Genomic DNA, 18,542 nt, shown 5'->3' with positions numbered 1-18,542 from the left:
TCGACTTGGTTAAACTCTCTTAAGTTCTTGGAGAAAGAATATGTAAAGGAAAAAAAAAGTTTTCTATTGAGGCTGGCAACCTATACGTTCAGGGCTCAAACCTTAACATATCACTTTATATGAATGGTAATTTTTTATAGATAGTGCCGCTAAGCTCTAGCCGAACTTGAGCTCGAGCTTAGCCTAGCAGCAGGGGCGGAGGGGGGGCCGCCTGGGCCATGGCCCAGGTGAGCGCAGGAAAAAATAATTTTATATTAAAAAAATTATTATTTTTTAGTTTGGCCCGGTCTGTCGCTCCTCTTGGTCTTCATGTTTAGACTCACTAAACTCGAGCTGAGCCAAGCTTGAGTTAGCGAGCTCAAGTACAAAACGAGCTGGAGCCGTGGCTTCTGCCACTCAAGCTAAAGTTCGAGCTCTCATGAACAGCCATAGTTGAATCTAAATCACAAAAAAATGTTGAAAACAAATTCCATCGAGCATGCCTCCACAATCTAACTTCATTGTTTTAATGTTTGCTTGCCTGCATTTGATTCGTTCTCGCTCCACAATGTTCCCTAGAGTTCGATCACCGATTATAGAACATCTACGTCACTTGCCTTCGTTTTTCGTATGGATTCCCATATTCTTTTATGCTCACTGGCAACCCATGTTTCAGCCGCTTGATGGCAACTTCCGTGTGATAAGAGTCGCAACTTATACACGGTTCCAACCTCTCCTTGTCCTACGATTCAGAACATGCGAGCCCTTTTGAATGTGTGAATGGTCCACCATCTTTTCCTCCATTACAAAGACAAATTCTGCGAGAGTAGATCGAGGTGGTGGCTATCATAGCCTGGATCTCCCGAAACACTGATTCTTTTTTATCTCATTTTTGCATGTCTTTCTTTTGCATTTTCTAGCTACTTTTTTGCTCAACTTTGGCGATTCAAGAACGACAAAGTATCCACTTTCGGTAGATATTTTAACCAAATTATGATATTTATGTTGTCCAAACAGAATGGTCAAAGTCAATGCTGGATATTCAAGTTATCGATATATTCATAAGAAAAAGTTGTTCTCAATATATAGCCAACAACTTATCAAAGAAAGTTATTCTCAATGTAGAGCTTCAGCTTATTGTTTCAGTATAATGGCAATAAACTTAGTCTTCGGCATCTTCGTTTTGCTAAGAACAGTCTTCTGTACTCTCTAGTCCATGGTCGCATGAACGTTTTTCATTCAAATATCACATATACATCCTCAAGGGGATGAATGTCGGTAGGAGATGAGAGTTGGTGGAGTCCGTTTGTGAGGTGGACCTCATAAAAGCTTAAGAGCCAACACCTGGAAAAGTTGAGCAGCAACGGAGTTCCCAATCATTTGTTTTTCAAACAATAGTTTGTGTTTTATTGTTTAGGGTTAAAAATATATTTATACGTGTGAAAGAGAAGAGAGGACAAGGTGAAGGCGCCATATCCAACAACATGACAAAGCAATACCATAGTTGCCCAGTCTTCTTCACACTCTGTCAAGCCATTGACGGATTGCAGACCTAAGAGCAAGATTTGGTGTGAGGTTGGAATGGCTGAGCGGCAGATTGGTCATGGGAGAAGTGTTATGCCCACTATTCAGCCATACTTCTATTGCTTCTTTCTCATAGGTGTAGCCATCAGCTGCCATGTGTGGGTCGTTCATTATGTCCTGCAATTTTCATTCGTAAGAGTCAATAACACTGATAGTCATGTCCATCCATCTGGCTTCAGGGAGCTTAGATGCCAATGTACAAATGTCTTGTGACCATCTTCTCCGTGAGCTTGCTTTCGGCTTGTTTTTTCAATGGGCTTTTGTGAAGAGGCTTTTGGCAAGCTAAACCAAGCTCTACAACCGAAACGTCTGTTTCGTACATTATAATTCATGACTCGTAAAACAAAGGAGGCGTGGAAAACCATACCTGCGTGATAGGGCACAAGAAGTGGTGAGGAGGTTGCCTAGACGCCTCTGGTGCGTTATTTGCTGCCGAAGATTCTGAGAACCTCATTCTCATTGCATTTAGAACCGGCCAGATGTCAGACTCCAAGTCAGGACGCAGTCGTGAGCTCTCGCAGCAGCATCTCAATGCCAGATTAGCTAATCTTAGTGCCTGCTCAAATGGCCACTGTCCAGCTCTTTGATCCAATACTTCCTCCAATTTTCCTCTATTCACCTCATGCTGAATGTCGTCTGCTATCAGTAGTGCTGGGCGACCGGTAAGCAGCTGTAGGAGGATGACTCCAAATGAGTATACATCAGACTTGCATTCGTGAGGAGCACCTAAATGGGTCTCAGGGTCAATGTAGGCCCAGCTACCCATTGGGTCCCAATCACCTGGATCTGAATTGTTGCAGGGAGAACAGAATCCTAAATCAATCTTGGCGACCAAATTAGGATCGAGAAGGATATTGCTGGGCTTCAAGTTGGTGTGCGCCACGTCAAAGGAGTGGAGAAAGAGGAGGCCATCACATATTTCTGCAGCTATTCTTATGCGGGATTGCCATGTCAGTGATGGGGATGCATCCATTTGGTAGTCCAAATTTCCATTCTCGAGATATTCGAATATGAAAGCACGCAAATCACTGCAACAGCCGAGGAGGGTGACGAAGTGTGGATGCCTCATTCTGCATAACATGCCCACCTGGAACAAGGAAAATGCTTCAATCAGGTCCACTGTGTGCAATGTGTTCTAGCAAATGCTGCACTTTTACTCCATAAGCAGGACCTGTTTGAAGGTGAAAGCATATGAAAACAAGTTCCGGAGCCTGTAAAATTTCCTTCAATGGGCATCCATTACTTTTTTTCTTTAGTGGTATCAATTTATACGCATTATCTTCTTCCGTTGAAATGAAACCAATGCAGTCTCTGTTCAATCATCACTTAAGAATCATTTGCATATGAAAGGTAATCGGTCCCTCTTAATCCTTGGGCTTCACGGGGGAATATGGTTCAACAAATAAGGCTATTGTTTGCAGAACAGTTGAAGATTAAATAAATACATCTTCTCAAAGATGTTCCCTTCTTATGGAAGCATTTGAAAAGTAATATGGTGCTCGGCAAGAGCAGAGTATGTTGTTATCTGAATTGTGCCAAACATAGCTAAAAAAGACTCCGTGATTTCTCTCATCATTAGTATTGTATCTCAACGAGAACTGAATTTGATTAAGTTGCAGGTTCACTGAAATGTTAGAATACGGCGAAATGTCCAGAAAGTGAATACCTCCCAATCCATTTCATGCCCGCAAGGCAAGCGATCAACATTCAGCCGCTTGATGGCAACTGCCGTGTGATGGAGTCGCGCCTTATACACGGTTCCGACTCCTCCTTTCCCTACAATAAGGTTCCTGTCGAAGTTGTTGGTGGCCTCTTCCAACTCTGCCTGAGAGAACCGCATTGTTCCTGCAGCCTGGTCTCTGCGCAGCTCCTCCATCTCCTTGATGGCATCATCCCTCTGTTCCTGCATCTCCAACTTCTCTCGCAGCATCTGAGCAAGTGCTTGGACAACATCATCTTTCTGCTTCTGCATCTCCGATTTCTCTTTCTCAGCAACGTCGAGAGCTAAGCGTACTTCCTGCAGCTTCTCAGATGTCTCTACTAACTGGGTTGTCGTCTCAGCGACAAGGGACTCGAGCGCCGACTTTTCTGAGGCCAAGTTTTCCACTTCTGCCATGATATCTCGTTGTCTCCTGACTATATCCATACCTGGCCTGATCAGGTCCGATTTCTCCTTTCCTAAAAGTCGTTAATTTGGTGCTTCCAGATAGGATCAGAAATACCCAGTAGAAGAAATATCTGTTTTAGGTGCCACTAAACCCAAATGAGTTAAATCGAAATCAGAAACAGTTCTTGAAAAATTCCATTGAGATTATGTGACTCACCCATAGATAAATATGCTGGATACCACTGTTTCAAATAGTGGCAGGTGCCTCTTACGAATCTTTCCAGGAGATTAGTCAGTGATTTATGTTGAAATATCAGAAAAAATCGTTGCCATATTGTGAGAGAACTGCGATATACTCAAAGTAGGTGATGTTCTGACCTGCTGAAGATTTTTGGGGACATTTTCGCGAGCTTTCTCAAGTTTTCGTGATGAAGATTTGAAAATCCGGAATGGACACAGCTCTCTGTTCCCATTTTACAGAGAAAAGAAAAGCTTGGTTCAGACAGTAGCAGACTCCTACAGCTGTTATTTTTCGATATTAATTCTTCTATCGACATAGGGACATTATGATGGAGGCCTCACATCGTGTTACTATTTCATGTTGCGGAGTGTGCAGAACATATATCAAGAAAGAAGGAACAGGCAACACCCTAACAAGCTAGACAATTTTCCTGCCGCAGAATGAGAAACAAAAAATGTCTCACCATGAAATCAAAACATATATAAAGAGAAAAATACCTTCACGATACGAAGAAGCGTTAAAGGATCGCGAATGATCTGACAGACTATAATTTGCACTTGAATTTCTTCCTTCAGTCTTCATATATTGCAACTGCATCTCATCATTGCGTCAATGGTTCATTTCTAGTATTTGGATTTCTAAACAAGTGGAAAGACCGCCTGTGGACAAACTCAAAGGACTATCTGAACTCTTTCTCTCTCTCTGTGGATTATACTGCGGAATTTGAGTGCAAAGCTTCCTGCCACGGCCTGTACCTGCCTGTCTTAATTCTTCATTCCTTGACTTTAAGTTTTAAAATGAATGTGACATTCTGGCAAAAAGAGCTGGCTAGGAATTGGAGACTTTTACTCGGTCAGATCTCCAAAAACACTTAAAATATTAAAACGAGATTGCTAATCGACATGTACAGAATGTAAATCATACAAAAGTCTAAAAAAGTCTTAATTAAGTTCTTTTTAATGTGAAAAGAATTAACTTTCTGCTACGTACCGTCGCGTCATGGTCCTCCCTTGACAATGAAAATGACATTTTGCCAAGTAAGAGCTGGCTTAGTTGGATTCAAGGCGTTTACTCGGTCAGGTCAGCCAAAAAATTCGAAGAAAAATTTTAAATATTCTAACAAGATTGATGATTGACATGGATAGAATATAAATCATAAGGGGGAACAGGTCTAAATTAAGTCTTTAATGTAAAAAAAAAAAATTAACGAATAAAGCAGCCTTGCGACTTGTTGCCTCTCCTACAGTTAAGGTTGGACGTTGGGCCGGGCTGGCCTTGTGAAACCTCGGGCCTCGGGCTGGAGTTTATGCTCGAAGCTCTGCCCAGCCTGATTATTAACGGGTCGAGTCGGGCTTTTTAGGGGAAGGTGGGTGGAGCAGTGATTAGTAACATACAGTACATACGAAGTACACCAAATAAAACTAGGTCATAAGAGATACACGGTCCCCAAAGACACAAAAGAAAATGAAAGGATATGAGGAGCCAACATAAGATGAAAAAAAGAAAAAGACATAGTTACATAGTATAGTTACATAGTATAGTTATTAGAATATAAGAACCTCACTGCTTTGAATTAAGTGTACCATCAAGCACAAGGTTATGCAATGACCAAAAAGATATGAGAGGGCCAACATGCCACATCTAGAATACGAGCCAATATAGGGCTCCCAATTACACATATTGTTTAAATATGTATTCTGGGTGATATGATCCTCGTTGATATACCATTAACAAAAAAAAATACAAACTTTTAATCAACACGTCCAACATAAAAACATTAGACAAAGTGCAATCCACAAGTGGTTTTAAGACTAACAATGACATTAATAAATTTTTGTTCCTCAACCATTAACATAATTGCATAATAGTTAAACCTCGATTTTCACCAATACTTATATTATATGGCTTCATTTCATCATTTATCCTGCAAAACATTTTTAATGGTTATTCTACAAAATACATAAAAATAACATGTAACAAATATTAAATAGCAAACTGAAACACACAAAATGCAAAAGGTTTATTGCAATGAAGAATTATCATTAGTCACTAGAAGATTCCTTCTTATCTTCAAAACTACAAAAATATATTATCACAAGCAAACTATAATGTTATTATATCACGAAAAACAAAAGGAATGATTAAAATCTAGCATTAAACAATGAGAATCTTACTTTTCGCATAAATCGTCTTCATCACAAATCCAATTCTGTATGCAAATTAGTGCTTCAGTAGTTTTAGGAATGATTAACATCGATAATTATTAACGTTTCTTCCAACTACACTGAATGCAGACTAAGATGCAACTGTAGATATAGGAATTGCCAATATATCTCAAGTCATTTTCAATAAAACTTTATATTTACTTTCATTTACCTTTCACCAAGGTTTTAGAGGAGATGTAGAACTCATGTGATATGTGAAGAACATCTCTTAAAAAATCTCTATTTTCTTTAACTTTCACTATGGCATTGTTTGCATTTTCATTTTCTTCATCGTTTGTACCATATTGTACCATTGCATCAACTTATTCAAACTCCCAAACAAATACTTCAAATACTCCAATTTGGACATAGGATCTAAAACAAATGTCATTGTAAGGAAGACATTGTAGTTTTTTTTTTCTAGTATTTGTCAAATTTTTTTTTACATTTTGTTTGCCAAGTAACCTTATATGATCATTATCTGCGACACAATGTATACACAAATGTTCGTATATCTTTTGTATTTTTTCGAAAACTACATTAGTTTTTACATGTCTAGTGGTAGAGAAGATATTTGTAACATTACAAAATAGCTTCAAAAACTGGCACAAAGAAGTTACATAAGACCATTCATCTTCAGAGGACAAATTTATATAGTTGGGATATTTTTGTAAAACAATGTATCTCTCAACATGACATATGTAAAGTTTTATTGAGTTGGAACATCATAGGTTAATTTTTTTGTACAATTCAAGTCCACTGTCTTTATATAAACCTTAAAAGTATGTAATCGCTTTTGTTATCCATTTACATATTTAACTTTCATGAATTTTTGAAATTGTATCATGCAGATCTTGCATAACATCTTGAACCATAAGATTTAAAATATGTGCACCACAACCAATATGCAAATGATGCCCTTCATCGAAATAAGATTTCTTCTTCTTAAGTTCTTTTTCAATGTAGTTATTGTGTTATCATTGATCGAACAATTGTTGGTGGTAATAGAAAATAACTTTGACTGAATGTTACATTTAGAGATGCATTCTCATAAAACCTCATACAAACTATTTGCATTATGTGGTAGAAGTATATATACAAAATTGAATATATATGCATGCAACTTCTAATATCTATCAATATATCATCTTTCGTACTAGTAGTGGAGGTATTCCATTCATATCATGTTCGTGTTTGTCCGATCCGATCTGAAAAAAGAAAAGGCGGCAATAAATGAAAGATCCTTGTAGTTCCGATACCAGAGACAAAAAGGAACTTAAGGAAAGGAAAGAAGATTATTGAAAGGAAGAAAGGAAAGGATTTGATGATAAGGAGAAATGGCAATTATATGTTATTAGTGCTGATCATATAAAAAATGAAATTATATATCATTATCTATACAAAAAATTGTATGTCATTTTTCATATAAAAAATGCAATTATATGTCATTATCCATACAAAAAATTGTATGTCATTACTATTGACTATCACAAAATTGAAATGAACTTAGAAAAGAAAGAGAAAATTCTAATTATAACAAACACACACATGCTCTAATCGAATAACTATGGTGTTTGAGGGTCGAGGGGCTTCCCTTCCTCGATAGAAACTGGAATAGGTTGAGGGCAGAACGCTTAGAGAAACCCAACAGAACCAATGGATATATATAAAAAATAAATAACTCAATGTTTGTTGTAAAGTCCTCATAACAAATGTCAATGAAACTCACAGCGTAGAATTATTTATAAATCTTTGAAATCACATTTTCTTAGTCTTGTACATAAACATAATATCTCTTTTCAATGTTCTTCTAATGAAACAAACGTTAAATTGCAAGCCTGAAGAAGTTTTCCATTATATTTATATTATGCCAAATTCGGGCTTGATAAGATAAGTCCAACAAGTGGGCTTATGGTACCCAAGCCCGGTCCCCCGTCGGGCAAGGTATCGAGTATCCACTGGCAGCCCTACTTACACTATTGCTTGGTTTCAACGCCTGGTCACCATCATCGAACACTAACCGTGAGTTCTTTTAAAACCCTTTTGAAAGATAAGGCCCAGACCATTTTAACAAACGAAACAACCTTTTCTGAATTTCCAGCCGAAAAGTTTGGTACTGTCAACAGAAGCTTGAAGTACTTTTAATATTCTGTTCATGATTCTTGTTCACAGATTTGAAGATTATACACGAAAAAACCAGGATTTCAGCAGCTGATCGTGTATTCAAAGAATCAAGATTACACCATCAACAGGATTTTCGTAGAAATCATGTTTGTGTGTGGTGCAAGAGCATTTAGCAATTAAGAAGATTTTATGTAAAAATTTCAAGGAAAGGTACGCCTCCAAGAAAGAGGGAAATTTAGTGCCAAAATACTACACCGAAATGAATCTGGAGGTGCTTTCGCAGTTTATATCCACTAAAACGAGGATACATGGCCATGGAATTATGCATGTTCATTGTCGTTTCTGGAAAAAACTCGACTCTATGCGACATTTTGCAGAAAATAGTACGGCCGGGCTTTGAGATTATGAACAAGAAACTTAGTGCCGGAAAAGTACCTTGCCCAGACAGTGAAGGCAATGAATTTTGGCACTATACCAGGGTGGTGGCGGTCATAGCCTGGATCTCCCTAAACAACTGATTTTTTTTTTTTTTCTTTCTTCCATCTCTAAATTTTTTCATTTTTGCATGACTTTCTTGTGCATTTGTTAATCAATTTTTTGCTCAGCTTTTGCCGATTAAAGAACGAGAAAATATCCAGTTTCGGTAGACATTTCCACCAAATTATGATATTTGAACCGTTTTAACATTTTAAATGAACTGGTGATTGTTGGCAAGGTCTTGATTAGTCGGGTAGGTAGGTCGGTCAGCTTCACCAAGTTTTTGCTGAATATCCCCGACCCGCCTCTTTAGAAGTCATGAATAACCAAAATCAGCAACTAGTATACATTTGATTTGGAAGATGGCAACAATCGTGAAATTGATGAAACTTTCTCAAAAATTTGTTTCCCGATAATAATTGGGGATGGGCCAATGAGTCGGAGCTGCACCATAAGCCACGGGATGCGGGTTCATCTGCTAGTATAGTTTGCGCATAGCTAGATCCAGCGCCCATTACTGGTGGATCTCAAAACGCTATTCAAAATCCCTTGAGCACCTTCAGAGATCCACTTTGATGAGCACACCTGATTGGTTTCCATTCCAACCTGGTCGTTTATACTGTAATTGGAATACTTGGACTACCAAAACATATAGTTCAGTCCAATGCAGTATCTGCTTCTTCTTCTTTCATGCCACTCAGAAACCCAACAGTACTTGAAAGACCGGAAGACGATGGCATTTGTAAGATTTCACCACTAAGAAATCGAACAAAAAATATGCTGTCCTATTGATACCAATCAAGAAACAGAAGAGACAATGGAAGAACTATGAAGAACAACAAAAGAAATGTGCGACTGCTACGGTTGCGCTCAATTGCTTTTGAAATCTCCTTGTTGCCAAGAACTACGTTACTCGTTGCCTGAACCGCCTGAAAGTACACCAAGAAAAATATCAGTAAAAGGGAGAAAATCAAGTACCGGCATTTCCATTTGTTATATTCCTATATGCAGGCTGGGGGCATAACCCATGTATTGAACTCAAGCGCCTGAACTCAAGAATAAGAAAACATGTTAAGCAGGCAGCTATTTGTGGCAAAACCAGAACTCTTCTATAAAATTTATGATTTAAATAGAGAAATAACGTTAATTAATGAGATCTCCACACAAATCTGATAGATGATTCTGATTATTGTTTTCAAATCATTCAACTGGACGCTACAACTCAGCACCAAAGTTTCTTATCATTGCTAAGAGAAAGCAGACTTTCCACAGTTGGTCATTCAATACGAACAGAGAACCTAAACCTGGACTTTACTGGCTTATACTTTATACTCACTAGTGAAAATAACACAACCCCCTAAAGCTGAAAAGGGAAACCTTGGAGATTACATCATCGGTACAAGAACCACCTGCTCCGAAGACTGCAATTTATCTGGAAAATGACGAAACATAATCTTTTTGTGTTATTTCTGAATCCAACCTCGACTTAAATTCAAACAAATTAATCTGTCTTATTTCCATTAACAAAACCCATCCCTGCCATCAACTTGAGAATTCCAAATTAGTCCTTGAGGTTAAACGTGTCAACTAAAACTCTTCTTTCATGAAATGACAGTCTTAAAAAATAAGAAAAACATGTCAATAGAACAGAACAAGTCTTTTTCCAAATGATATCAATCCATTTGGTAAGCACAAGACCATAGAAAGCTGCTTAGCAAATAGATGAATTTGTCTCAAATATGTAAATGCCAGGGTGTCAACCATACAAATGTATAAATTGCCTATATGTCAAGGACGAAACTGGAAAGAAGCTCCTTTTTTTATGAACAAAGCATAAGCACTACGTTTGAACTTGAAGTATACGAGCCCATCATAAATACAAACACCAACCTGTTCATAGAGATATTCAATCTGCTGGGCTTGTTGGAGCACATGGGTGGACATAAGGTGATTTAATGCTGACATTTCAATCATCTTAGTTTCAGTCTCTTGAACCGCATCCAGAAGGCTAGATAATTCCAACTGCAGAGACATTAAAACGAACTCGAATAAATCTCATGAAATACAAGAGATCACATTGCTAAAAGAAATTCCATAAGGTCATTTCATGGAACACCTAAGAACCTGTAGAGCACGTGTTTCATCATCCAAGACTTGCTGCTGGACATTGACAAATTCTGGCTGAAGCTTCCCACTTTGATTGTCCATAAGATCAGCAGGTTCCGAGCTTTCTGCAGAAACTGTTTTCACATTTCTACGCCGCAACCTTCTTGGCATTGCTTTGTCAATAGCATCCTGGAAACGAATTGCCCTCAGTTGATCAAACAGTGATGTGACAGAATGAAGCCGCTCACTTAAAATTAAAACCTGCAATTAGATGACCCACAATTAGAAAGAGGAACATCCACAAAGAACATACTAATTGTAGTTCACAATTGAGGTTATGCATAGGGCAGGAAAAATGGGTTGGTGCCTGAGTGGGAAAAAAGGTAGACCATTGTGGTAGGTTCTGTCACATGGATGCAGACAAGGATGCAGGTGTGGACCCAGATACAACGTAATTTTCAAAACTCAGCTGCAGGACACAGCCTTATACACCCAGTCGCCCACACACACACAAAATAATATTTAAAGTAAACAAATGCATATATTCATTATGTACATTCATATTTATAAACAATTAAACGAAAAATTACAAAACAAGAGTTTGCCATGTCCAAGCCATATCCCATACCATGTATGTCTAGCATGTTGATACAGGTTTAGCGCCCTTTCAGGCATGTCTGTGTGACATAGATGGTACATTAGCAGTAGAATGCATCATACACTTCCACCAGGACCATTAAATGCTTTCTTGCGAAGGCCAGCTGATACACTGGTCACCAATACAATCAAAGGCATGCCAGCATCACCAAAGTGGAGAAACAAATTTCTTGGCTTCTGCCATTTAACTGTATTACAAGCCTAACAAGAAAAACCCGATGTGATTGCCCCAAAAAACATGAAACATGAAAAATTGATCCACCAGAAAAATAGCATTCAACTCAAGCAGTATATATTATGGCAATCCTGACTCATCTACTGCAATCACTAAAACACCAAGGACCTGTCTTTGATCTTTTTCTTCTCTTCACTACAGCAGAAATGACTTGCAGTCATGAGTCACTCAGTAAGCAATAGTACCAGAAAGCCGTTCACTTTTAAACTACTTGATTTTCACTTCTTTCTTCATTGGACAAAACTTATCATCCTTGTGTTACAGTTTCTTTACCTGTATCAACATTATCAATCATTAGAGCATCCAACTTCTTCTGGGACACCCCCTCCTTTTTTTCTTTTTATTTGTTGCCTCCAATGAAAACAGGTAAATATATTTAAAAGATCATTGCGTCACTGACAGTTGCCTTGGTCAAGTTTAGATAATTTAAAAACCAGAGTAAGAATGACAACGATATCAAACAACTAATTGGACTCAGCATTGTTTTTTTCCCCGATTGTTGCATCTAATTGAAAACAGGGAAGTAATACAAAAAATCATTGCATCACCAACAGACACCCTGGCACCTGCCAACAGAGAACCCGTAAAAAAGAAACAACTAGATCGAAAATAGTTCCAATGGTAATCAATAAGAATCATGGAAGCCCAATTCTCAGACAAAGTCTAATCTTGTCATGAAACATGGTCATAATTTTTTACGTTCTTTGAGGACATCAGAGCCATTAAGACCATCCTCTGAAAAAAAAGCACTTTACAAAATGAGATAAAACTTCTTGCATATATTTTGAAGGAGAAGGAAGACGTATTTCAACGTTTATATTTCATCTTCAATAAACATAAACCTTTATATGCAGACACATGCACATGCAAACATATTTATGTATGCAGTGCAGCCCAGCAAAAGAGCCAGGTTCAAGAAGAGCCTAGGCAATAAGAACCCTCTCTCTCTCTCTCTCGTATATATATATGTATATATATATATATGAGAGAGAGAGAGAGAGAGAGAGAGAGAGAGAGAGAGAGAGAGAGAGAGAGAGAGAGAGAGAGAGAGAGAGAGAGTCAAGCAACCACTGCATGGGTATGACTCAGTCTAAAATTGAGCATGTGATTATCATTGGAAAAAGAGCCCTATTCTAAAGCACGAGTGAGGCAAGAATTGAACCCATTACTTACCAGGTGCAAGATCTAACAATTATACTAGGCCCACTTTCTCTGAAATACTATCAAAGAAACCTAACTATATTATTTGGAGACTTGGACAGACTCGTCAACCTTCACTTAGCTTGCACTCCTTGTCAAGCTAGGCTCATCGCTTGTTCAAGCTCTCAAACAAGCCTGGACTAACGCTTAACAAGGACAAGCTAAACACCAGGCTTGAGCCTAGGTCAAGCATTGAACAACACCACAGCAAGGCAGATCATGACATCATGTCATAAAATACCATTTCGTTAGTGAAAATCAACCATGATGTTCTCTACTCAATTCTCATGAAAAAGTCTGCTCTCTACAAATAAAATACATGATGGAAACCAATTGCTTGTAACCAGATTCACAGAATAACATTCAGAATCTAACCAAAAACAAAAAAAAGAATGGTGATGATTCTTTCTTACTTTCCCTGGTTTAAGCTCAATGAATGTCTGGAAGTGGACTTACAGAAAAAAAAAGTAATAGTAATAATTTATTTTTCAGTAGAAAATATACAGCCTGATTTGAACCTCACTCCTGATAGAGGAACCACTTTAGAAAATATTTTGTGTACATCAACAACACACTAGTCTAAATTATGTATGGTAGACCATTATTCAAAGTCAGCCAACTTAGATATCTCATGTTTCTCACAGAAGTGACTGCAGTGATGGCATTTGGCATGATATGTGTAAGCAATTTTGTACATGTAAGCAATGGCATCTCTAAGGACCAAACACATCACAAGTTGGAAAAAAGATGCAGTTTAAGGGTAGAACAAAGGCTAATAGTAAAGAAGATGGTCAACATGAACAAGAATTTGGTCCATAAGCTGCTCTTATGAAATCAATGTTCCATTACTTTTACCAGCAGAAACAAATAGGGAACATCAACCATACCACACCATGCTTGTGAGCTATTACATCTGCATGAGGATGAACTTGGTTACTCAGCCACAATCTTGAGTTCTTCTTGTCATCAACATTTATGGTATCTTTTAGAATATCAATTTGTTCTTTGCATGTTTTTATGAATACCCCAACCTGCGCAGAGTGAAGACATTAGATTCAAAATGTAAAACAAGTCACAAGCATATGAATATTAGATATCTTCTAAAAAAAAGAAGGTATAAACTATAAAATATTACTATAATTTCGCAAACAGAACAGAACTACATTTAGAGCACACTGTAACATGTTGAAGAAAGGAAAAAAGTGCAAAAATAACTAAAGATAAAAATATAAGAACTAATAGGAAACTAAAATGAATTATACAACAAGAAACTTCTTTGGGGAAATTCACGAAGAAATGCCATCCAAGCCTTAAAAAGTTTTAAAAAACCACATGATGTCTCCCTTTACCGGGTCCCTTGATTGAGATGTAATTTTTGTGAAAGCTGAACAAGGTTTCTCTATAGACACAAAGGATTCTCTTATCTAGGCAAAATGTTTGCCATATACGTGTTGCCTGAAGATCAGTTCACATCCTCAAACAATATTCCCTCTTAAGCAGTCTTGTCAGCCTTGCAATGGAATAGAATAGGATAAGAATTAAGAAGATAAAAAATGTCTTGCATTTTTATGGGAGTCGTACAAAAAGTTGGTGATTTTATACAGCACTGAAGCAATAATGTTTAATATTTGACAGTGGAATCTAGAATGCAACTCACTTCATGCTCAATGCTGTCTCGTTCCTGCTCAGTGGCCCGATGTGGCTCAATGTAATCCTTCCGATGCTTCACAATAAACCTTTCCAATTCATCAATGCTTTGAAGCTAAGCAACAAAAAAATTCATAAACATGAGAAAACTGTAAACAAAAGCACTTCGAACAATTTCATTACGCAACCATTCATGCATGGACAATCAATTTATTAGGAGCTACCCACATACGAAGAGCAGGCTAACGTCCAAACCAGAATCATGTAATCAATGCCAGAGGTGCAATTGCCAACAACTGAACATTGTTAAAAAACCTGAACATCATGCTCTTGCATAAACGGAATTACAATCTTAAACTTACACTTCTCATTAATTGAGCACACATGAACTGTGAACCTTGATTCTGTTCTATATACTTAAGGACTGAATTGTACAAAAGTATTCTTCCTATCCCTTCCAAGTCATTACATTGGTGACTGGGCTCCCTACTGCAAAATTCCCCATCCAACATCTAGATCCTAATCCTGTAATAAGGTAGGTCATGAACACGCAACCTCCCAATCTAATCGCCTATTCACACTCAAGAACTCCAAAATGAAGTAGTGACAAAGAATCATAAGCATACCGTCAAGAGTGCAGATTTAATAAATGATGAGCGTTCTCGAGGCTTTGACATGATCAAGGATGTGGATATTGCGGCCAATTTGGACTGCAACAAATGTAAATGTCCCATTCACAAATGTGTGAAAGGAAAACTCAAGACATTATAGAAAGACAATAACCAACTGCAGAAAGAAATTCATGCAGGCATTAAGTATGAAGTTTCTAACCAAAAGTACAACACAAATGATCAAAGGTTCTCAAAAAATTTTACAAAGGTAAGCAAGTTACTACTAGCCGAAAAAAATTCACATACCTCATCGTACCCTAACGAGATCGCCACAGAACGCACGAGTTCCCTAAAATCATTAGTTCTATCCCGAATATTTGACATTCTTGGAGGACAAAAATCTGCGAGAAGATAACAAGCAAATTTCCATAACATTCTAGACTACGAAGAAAGTAGGAACGAACTAGCAAAAAGGAAGAAAAGGTAGACACTGAAAACAGGAAGGATGATGCACAGGAAGAATTTAACGTGGTAAATTTATCATGGAAAAGAATGCTGGAAAAAAAAATACAGAATGAAATTTTACCCTCTTCTGATTTGAGGCCCTGTTTGATTGCAGGAAAGTTTTTTGCAGGGTAAAATTAACTGTGTTTAGTGCACAGGATAGTTTTTTGCAGGGTAAAATTAACTGTGTTTGGTAGAATTACCTATAAATATGGGGAGTAGCTGTGAGGAGAATAACTACTTTCAATAATAACCCTTAACGCCATTAGACTTGAAAATCTCAAGCCCAACTATCTACCCATAGTATTCGCCACATATTATAATAACTGAACATCTTTTCATCTTAGTAAAGGTCATGATAAGTCATTGAGGTCAAGTTGAAACATGAATTGTCCTTTTGTACATAGAAAAAAACAAATGAGAGCATCCCAATCACATGATAAATCTCATCAATGTGGAGTAGATGCTCAATCAATGTGGTAAAGATAGCACAAGATTGACGGGGGCCATAATAAATGGACACAAAGAGAAAAGAGGTAAGAAAAGAACCACAAACAGAGTCACTTTTAGGGCTTTAAAGTAAGGAAAAACATTTGTTTTTTGTGGTCTTCGGAGGCCTTACAAAGCATGTACTTCTGAATTCTTACACTTTTGGAACTAAAATCATAGTCTATTCTGTAACCAATTTCTATTTTTTTCATTCATGTGGTCCTCAACTTCACCAATTAAGAAAACAGACACGTAATGTAAAAGCCAATGTTGATCAGGTTGCCAAGTTGATTTCTCCCCTCGGTCCTTAGCCAATCTTGCTAATACCCAACCCAAATATCACAAAAGAGGAAAAAAAGAAATTAAACTTCACCAAGATCAGTCTTTAGAAATAAATTCTAAAGGAAACGAATTTGAGAGAGCGTGAAAGGAAAAAAACTTAGGAAGCAAAAGAAAAAGAATCAGTTGCAGGGAAATTCAGGTTTCTTAGCTAGCTTGGAGTGGGTGCCTTTTGACAACAGTGAACCATCAAAAACATAGCCACAGAGACAAAGAGTGACGGAAAAAACAGAGTAACTTCAAGCCAAACAATCTGTACTTAGATAAAAAACCATCATACGGGAAAGGAAACAGAAATTAAAAGCAAGAGCAGGGTAAATTTCCTGTTGTGAGAGGTATACCTGAATAAAGGAGCAGCCGAGAGGGATACGACCAAATCTCCTGTTGGTATTGAAGGCCTGCGTACGAAAAACAGAAAAAAGTAAAGATGAGTTTTCACCAAACAAGCGTGTGAGAGAGCAACAAAGAGACGCATAGGGCTCACCTGGGGCTGCAAGCGGGCGACGTTGGGTTTGACAGGAGAGACCTGTGCAGCGAGAGAGGAGAGGAACAAGAGAGCAAGAGAGGAGGAGACGCAGCGAGAGAGGGGAAGAAGTGCGTCGACGGGAAAAGAGGGGAAAAATTGAGAGCTTTGTCTCCGCGAAAAAGTCCGACCTCAACAGGTCGGACTTTTTTCGGCATGAAATTTCATCCGATCGTACGACTTTTTCCTGTGAAATTTTATAGCGTTTGATTCACTCGCCCGTATAGTTTTTAACCGATGCATCAAACAGGGCCTAATTTCTTAATCACTGAGAGAATCAACCGCTGGAAAACGATCTCTTACGAACCGGATCACAACAGCGGACAGAGAGATAGGAGGCAATGGTCGTTGCCCTCAACCAGAGAAAAAGAATACGGAGAAAGTCACAAGGACAATTAACGGTCGGCAGTCCAAGCCCGATGCCACAGGCAGTCTACATCTAGCTATAGCGAGGACGTCGAGCAAGACCCTAGAGGTCAGAGATTCCAGAACGACTGCGTAAAGGTCGAAAAAGAAGTCACTCCTGCAGGTCCATTAACAACAAACACCCACCAGGTGGAGGAAAAGTCTGGAACACCACCAATAACGACGCTCCTTGCTCCGGCGAGCTTCAGAAGGGCCAGGCTCAGGTCTCGAGTGAAGGATTCACAGGCTGACCACGATCGACGGAGAGCGTGCCAAGAGGAAAGGAAGCACTGCTCGGCAATGGAGCAATGCCAGAAAAGGCGGTCGCTAGATTCTTCTTCCGCTCGGCAGAGGCGGCAGCTGCTGGGAAACTGGACGGCGCTCCGATGCTCGACGTTGAGCTAAGTCGAAACGCCGTCGCCAAGATCAGCAAGGCGAGAGATAGAGGGAGACGATCACTGGAGGGGAAATCAAGGGACTGATCTACCGAAAAGCGATCGTCCATGGTTCCCAAAATGGCGGTTGAATTTTTCTGCCGGGGTCCATCATCTTTTGCGGAAATTACTTGAAAGGACTTGGTTCATTTTTTAAAAAATGGTTAGTAGCTTCGATTTCTAATAGAACCTCGTTGCCTAGGCGCTATCTTACCCAAGATCATGGTCAGCAGGGCGAATGGATTTCAACTTTGTGGTCTGCCACCGCTTCTCCTTCTATTGCAGGAACAGGGTTAGAAATATAACACCAGATCTACTGGCGTGTTCCTACGCTGCAGCCTTTCCGTGAAATGAAACTGACCTCTAACTTCCTTTTGTAGTTAAGGAAAGTTGAACCGTGGATCACCTAACTTACTTGTCGGAAAAACGTCATGACTTGGAGAAGATAGAGAGGTTGAGATAGAGAGGTTGCCAGCAACAACGTCTGTCATCTTCAAATCATCATCCAATCGACCATGGAAGGGGTGACTTTAGGAGAAGAAGAGAGATCAGTAAGAGGCCGTTGGCTGTAGGTAGAACTCCGCCATGCCGGTTAACGTCGGACTAGAATCCGGCCACCACCATTGACAAAGCTCAGGAGGAAAAGAAGAGAGAGAAAGCGACATCCAAATGGAAT

At 38.7% G+C, this 18,542-nt stretch overlaps 2 protein-coding genes across 3 annotated transcripts; both read right to left on the bottom strand.

The window, feature by feature from the left end:
• Positions 1 to 1,424: 1,424 nt before the first annotated feature.
• On the bottom strand, positions 1,425 to 4,571 carry LOC116253224 (U-box domain-containing protein 33-like). The gene is made up of 4 exons (XM_031627992.2): positions 4,409 to 4,571; positions 3,230 to 3,801; positions 1,931 to 2,650; positions 1,425 to 1,680 (listed from the first exon to the last, which is right to left on the bottom strand). Exons 2-4 carry the CDS (start codon positions 3,707 to 3,709, stop codon positions 1,498 to 1,500), a joined length of 1,383 nt encoding a protein of 460 aa, XP_031483852.1. The 5' UTR covers positions 3,710 to 3,801; positions 4,409 to 4,571; the 3' UTR covers positions 1,425 to 1,497.
• Positions 4,572 to 9,371: 4,800 nt separating this feature from the next.
• Positions 9,372 to 17,945, bottom strand: LOC116253699 (syntaxin-81). Of its 2 annotated transcripts, none has more exons than XM_031628651.2 (9): positions 16,989 to 17,945; positions 16,846 to 16,902; positions 15,479 to 15,573; positions 15,188 to 15,271; positions 14,572 to 14,676; positions 13,802 to 13,945; positions 10,841 to 11,083; positions 10,607 to 10,738; positions 9,372 to 9,645 (listed from the first exon to the last, which is right to left on the bottom strand). In XM_031628651.2, exons 3-9 carry the CDS (start codon positions 15,554 to 15,556, stop codon positions 9,502 to 9,504), a joined length of 930 nt encoding a protein of 309 aa, XP_031484511.1. In that variant the 5' UTR covers positions 15,557 to 15,573; positions 16,846 to 16,902; positions 16,989 to 17,945; the 3' UTR covers positions 9,372 to 9,501. The 2 variants fall into 2 exon arrangements, with proteins under 2 accessions (XP_031484511.1, XP_031484513.1); XM_031628653.2 differs by having other exon boundaries at positions 17,580 to 17,945.
• Between the last annotated feature and the right edge of the window lie 597 nt (positions 17,946 to 18,542).

The sequence above is a fragment of the Nymphaea colorata genome, chromosome 4 (genome assembly GCF_008831285.2).
Source record: "Nymphaea colorata isolate Beijing-Zhang1983 chromosome 4, ASM883128v2, whole genome shotgun sequence".
In the NCBI taxonomy this organism is placed as follows: Eukaryota; Viridiplantae; Streptophyta; class Magnoliopsida; order Nymphaeales; family Nymphaeaceae; genus Nymphaea; species Nymphaea colorata.
The sequence above is the reverse complement of the archived record's forward strand: the minus strand, read 5'-3'. Positions and strand labels throughout refer to the sequence as shown.

Excerpts from the sequence above, each read along its gene's own strand:
- LOC116253224 (XM_031627992.2), bottom strand. The coding sequence starts at position 3,709 with ATGGATATAGTCAGGAGACAACGAGATATCATGGCAGAAGTGGAAAAC. Across the intron at positions 2,651-3,229 it reads GGCATGAAATGGATTGGGAG|GTGGGCATGTTATGCAGAAT; the intron begins GTATTCACTTTC and ends TCCTTGTTCCAG. Across the intron at positions 1,681-1,930 it reads TCTTGTGCCCTATCACGCAG|GACATAATGAACGACCCACA; the intron begins GTATGGTTTTCC and ends TGAAAATTGCAG.
- LOC116253699 (XM_031628651.2), bottom strand. The coding sequence starts at position 15,556 with ATGTCAAATATTCGGGATAGAACTAATGATTTTAGGGAACTCGTGCGT. Across the intron at positions 10,739-10,840 it reads ATGAAACACGTGCTCTACAG|TTGGAATTATCTAGCCTTCT; the intron begins GTTCTTAGGTGT and ends ATGTCTCTGCAG. Across the intron at positions 9,646-10,606 it reads TTGAATATCTCTATGAACAG|GCGGTTCAGGCAACGAGTAA; the intron begins GTTGGTGTTTGT and ends GTGTACTTTCAG.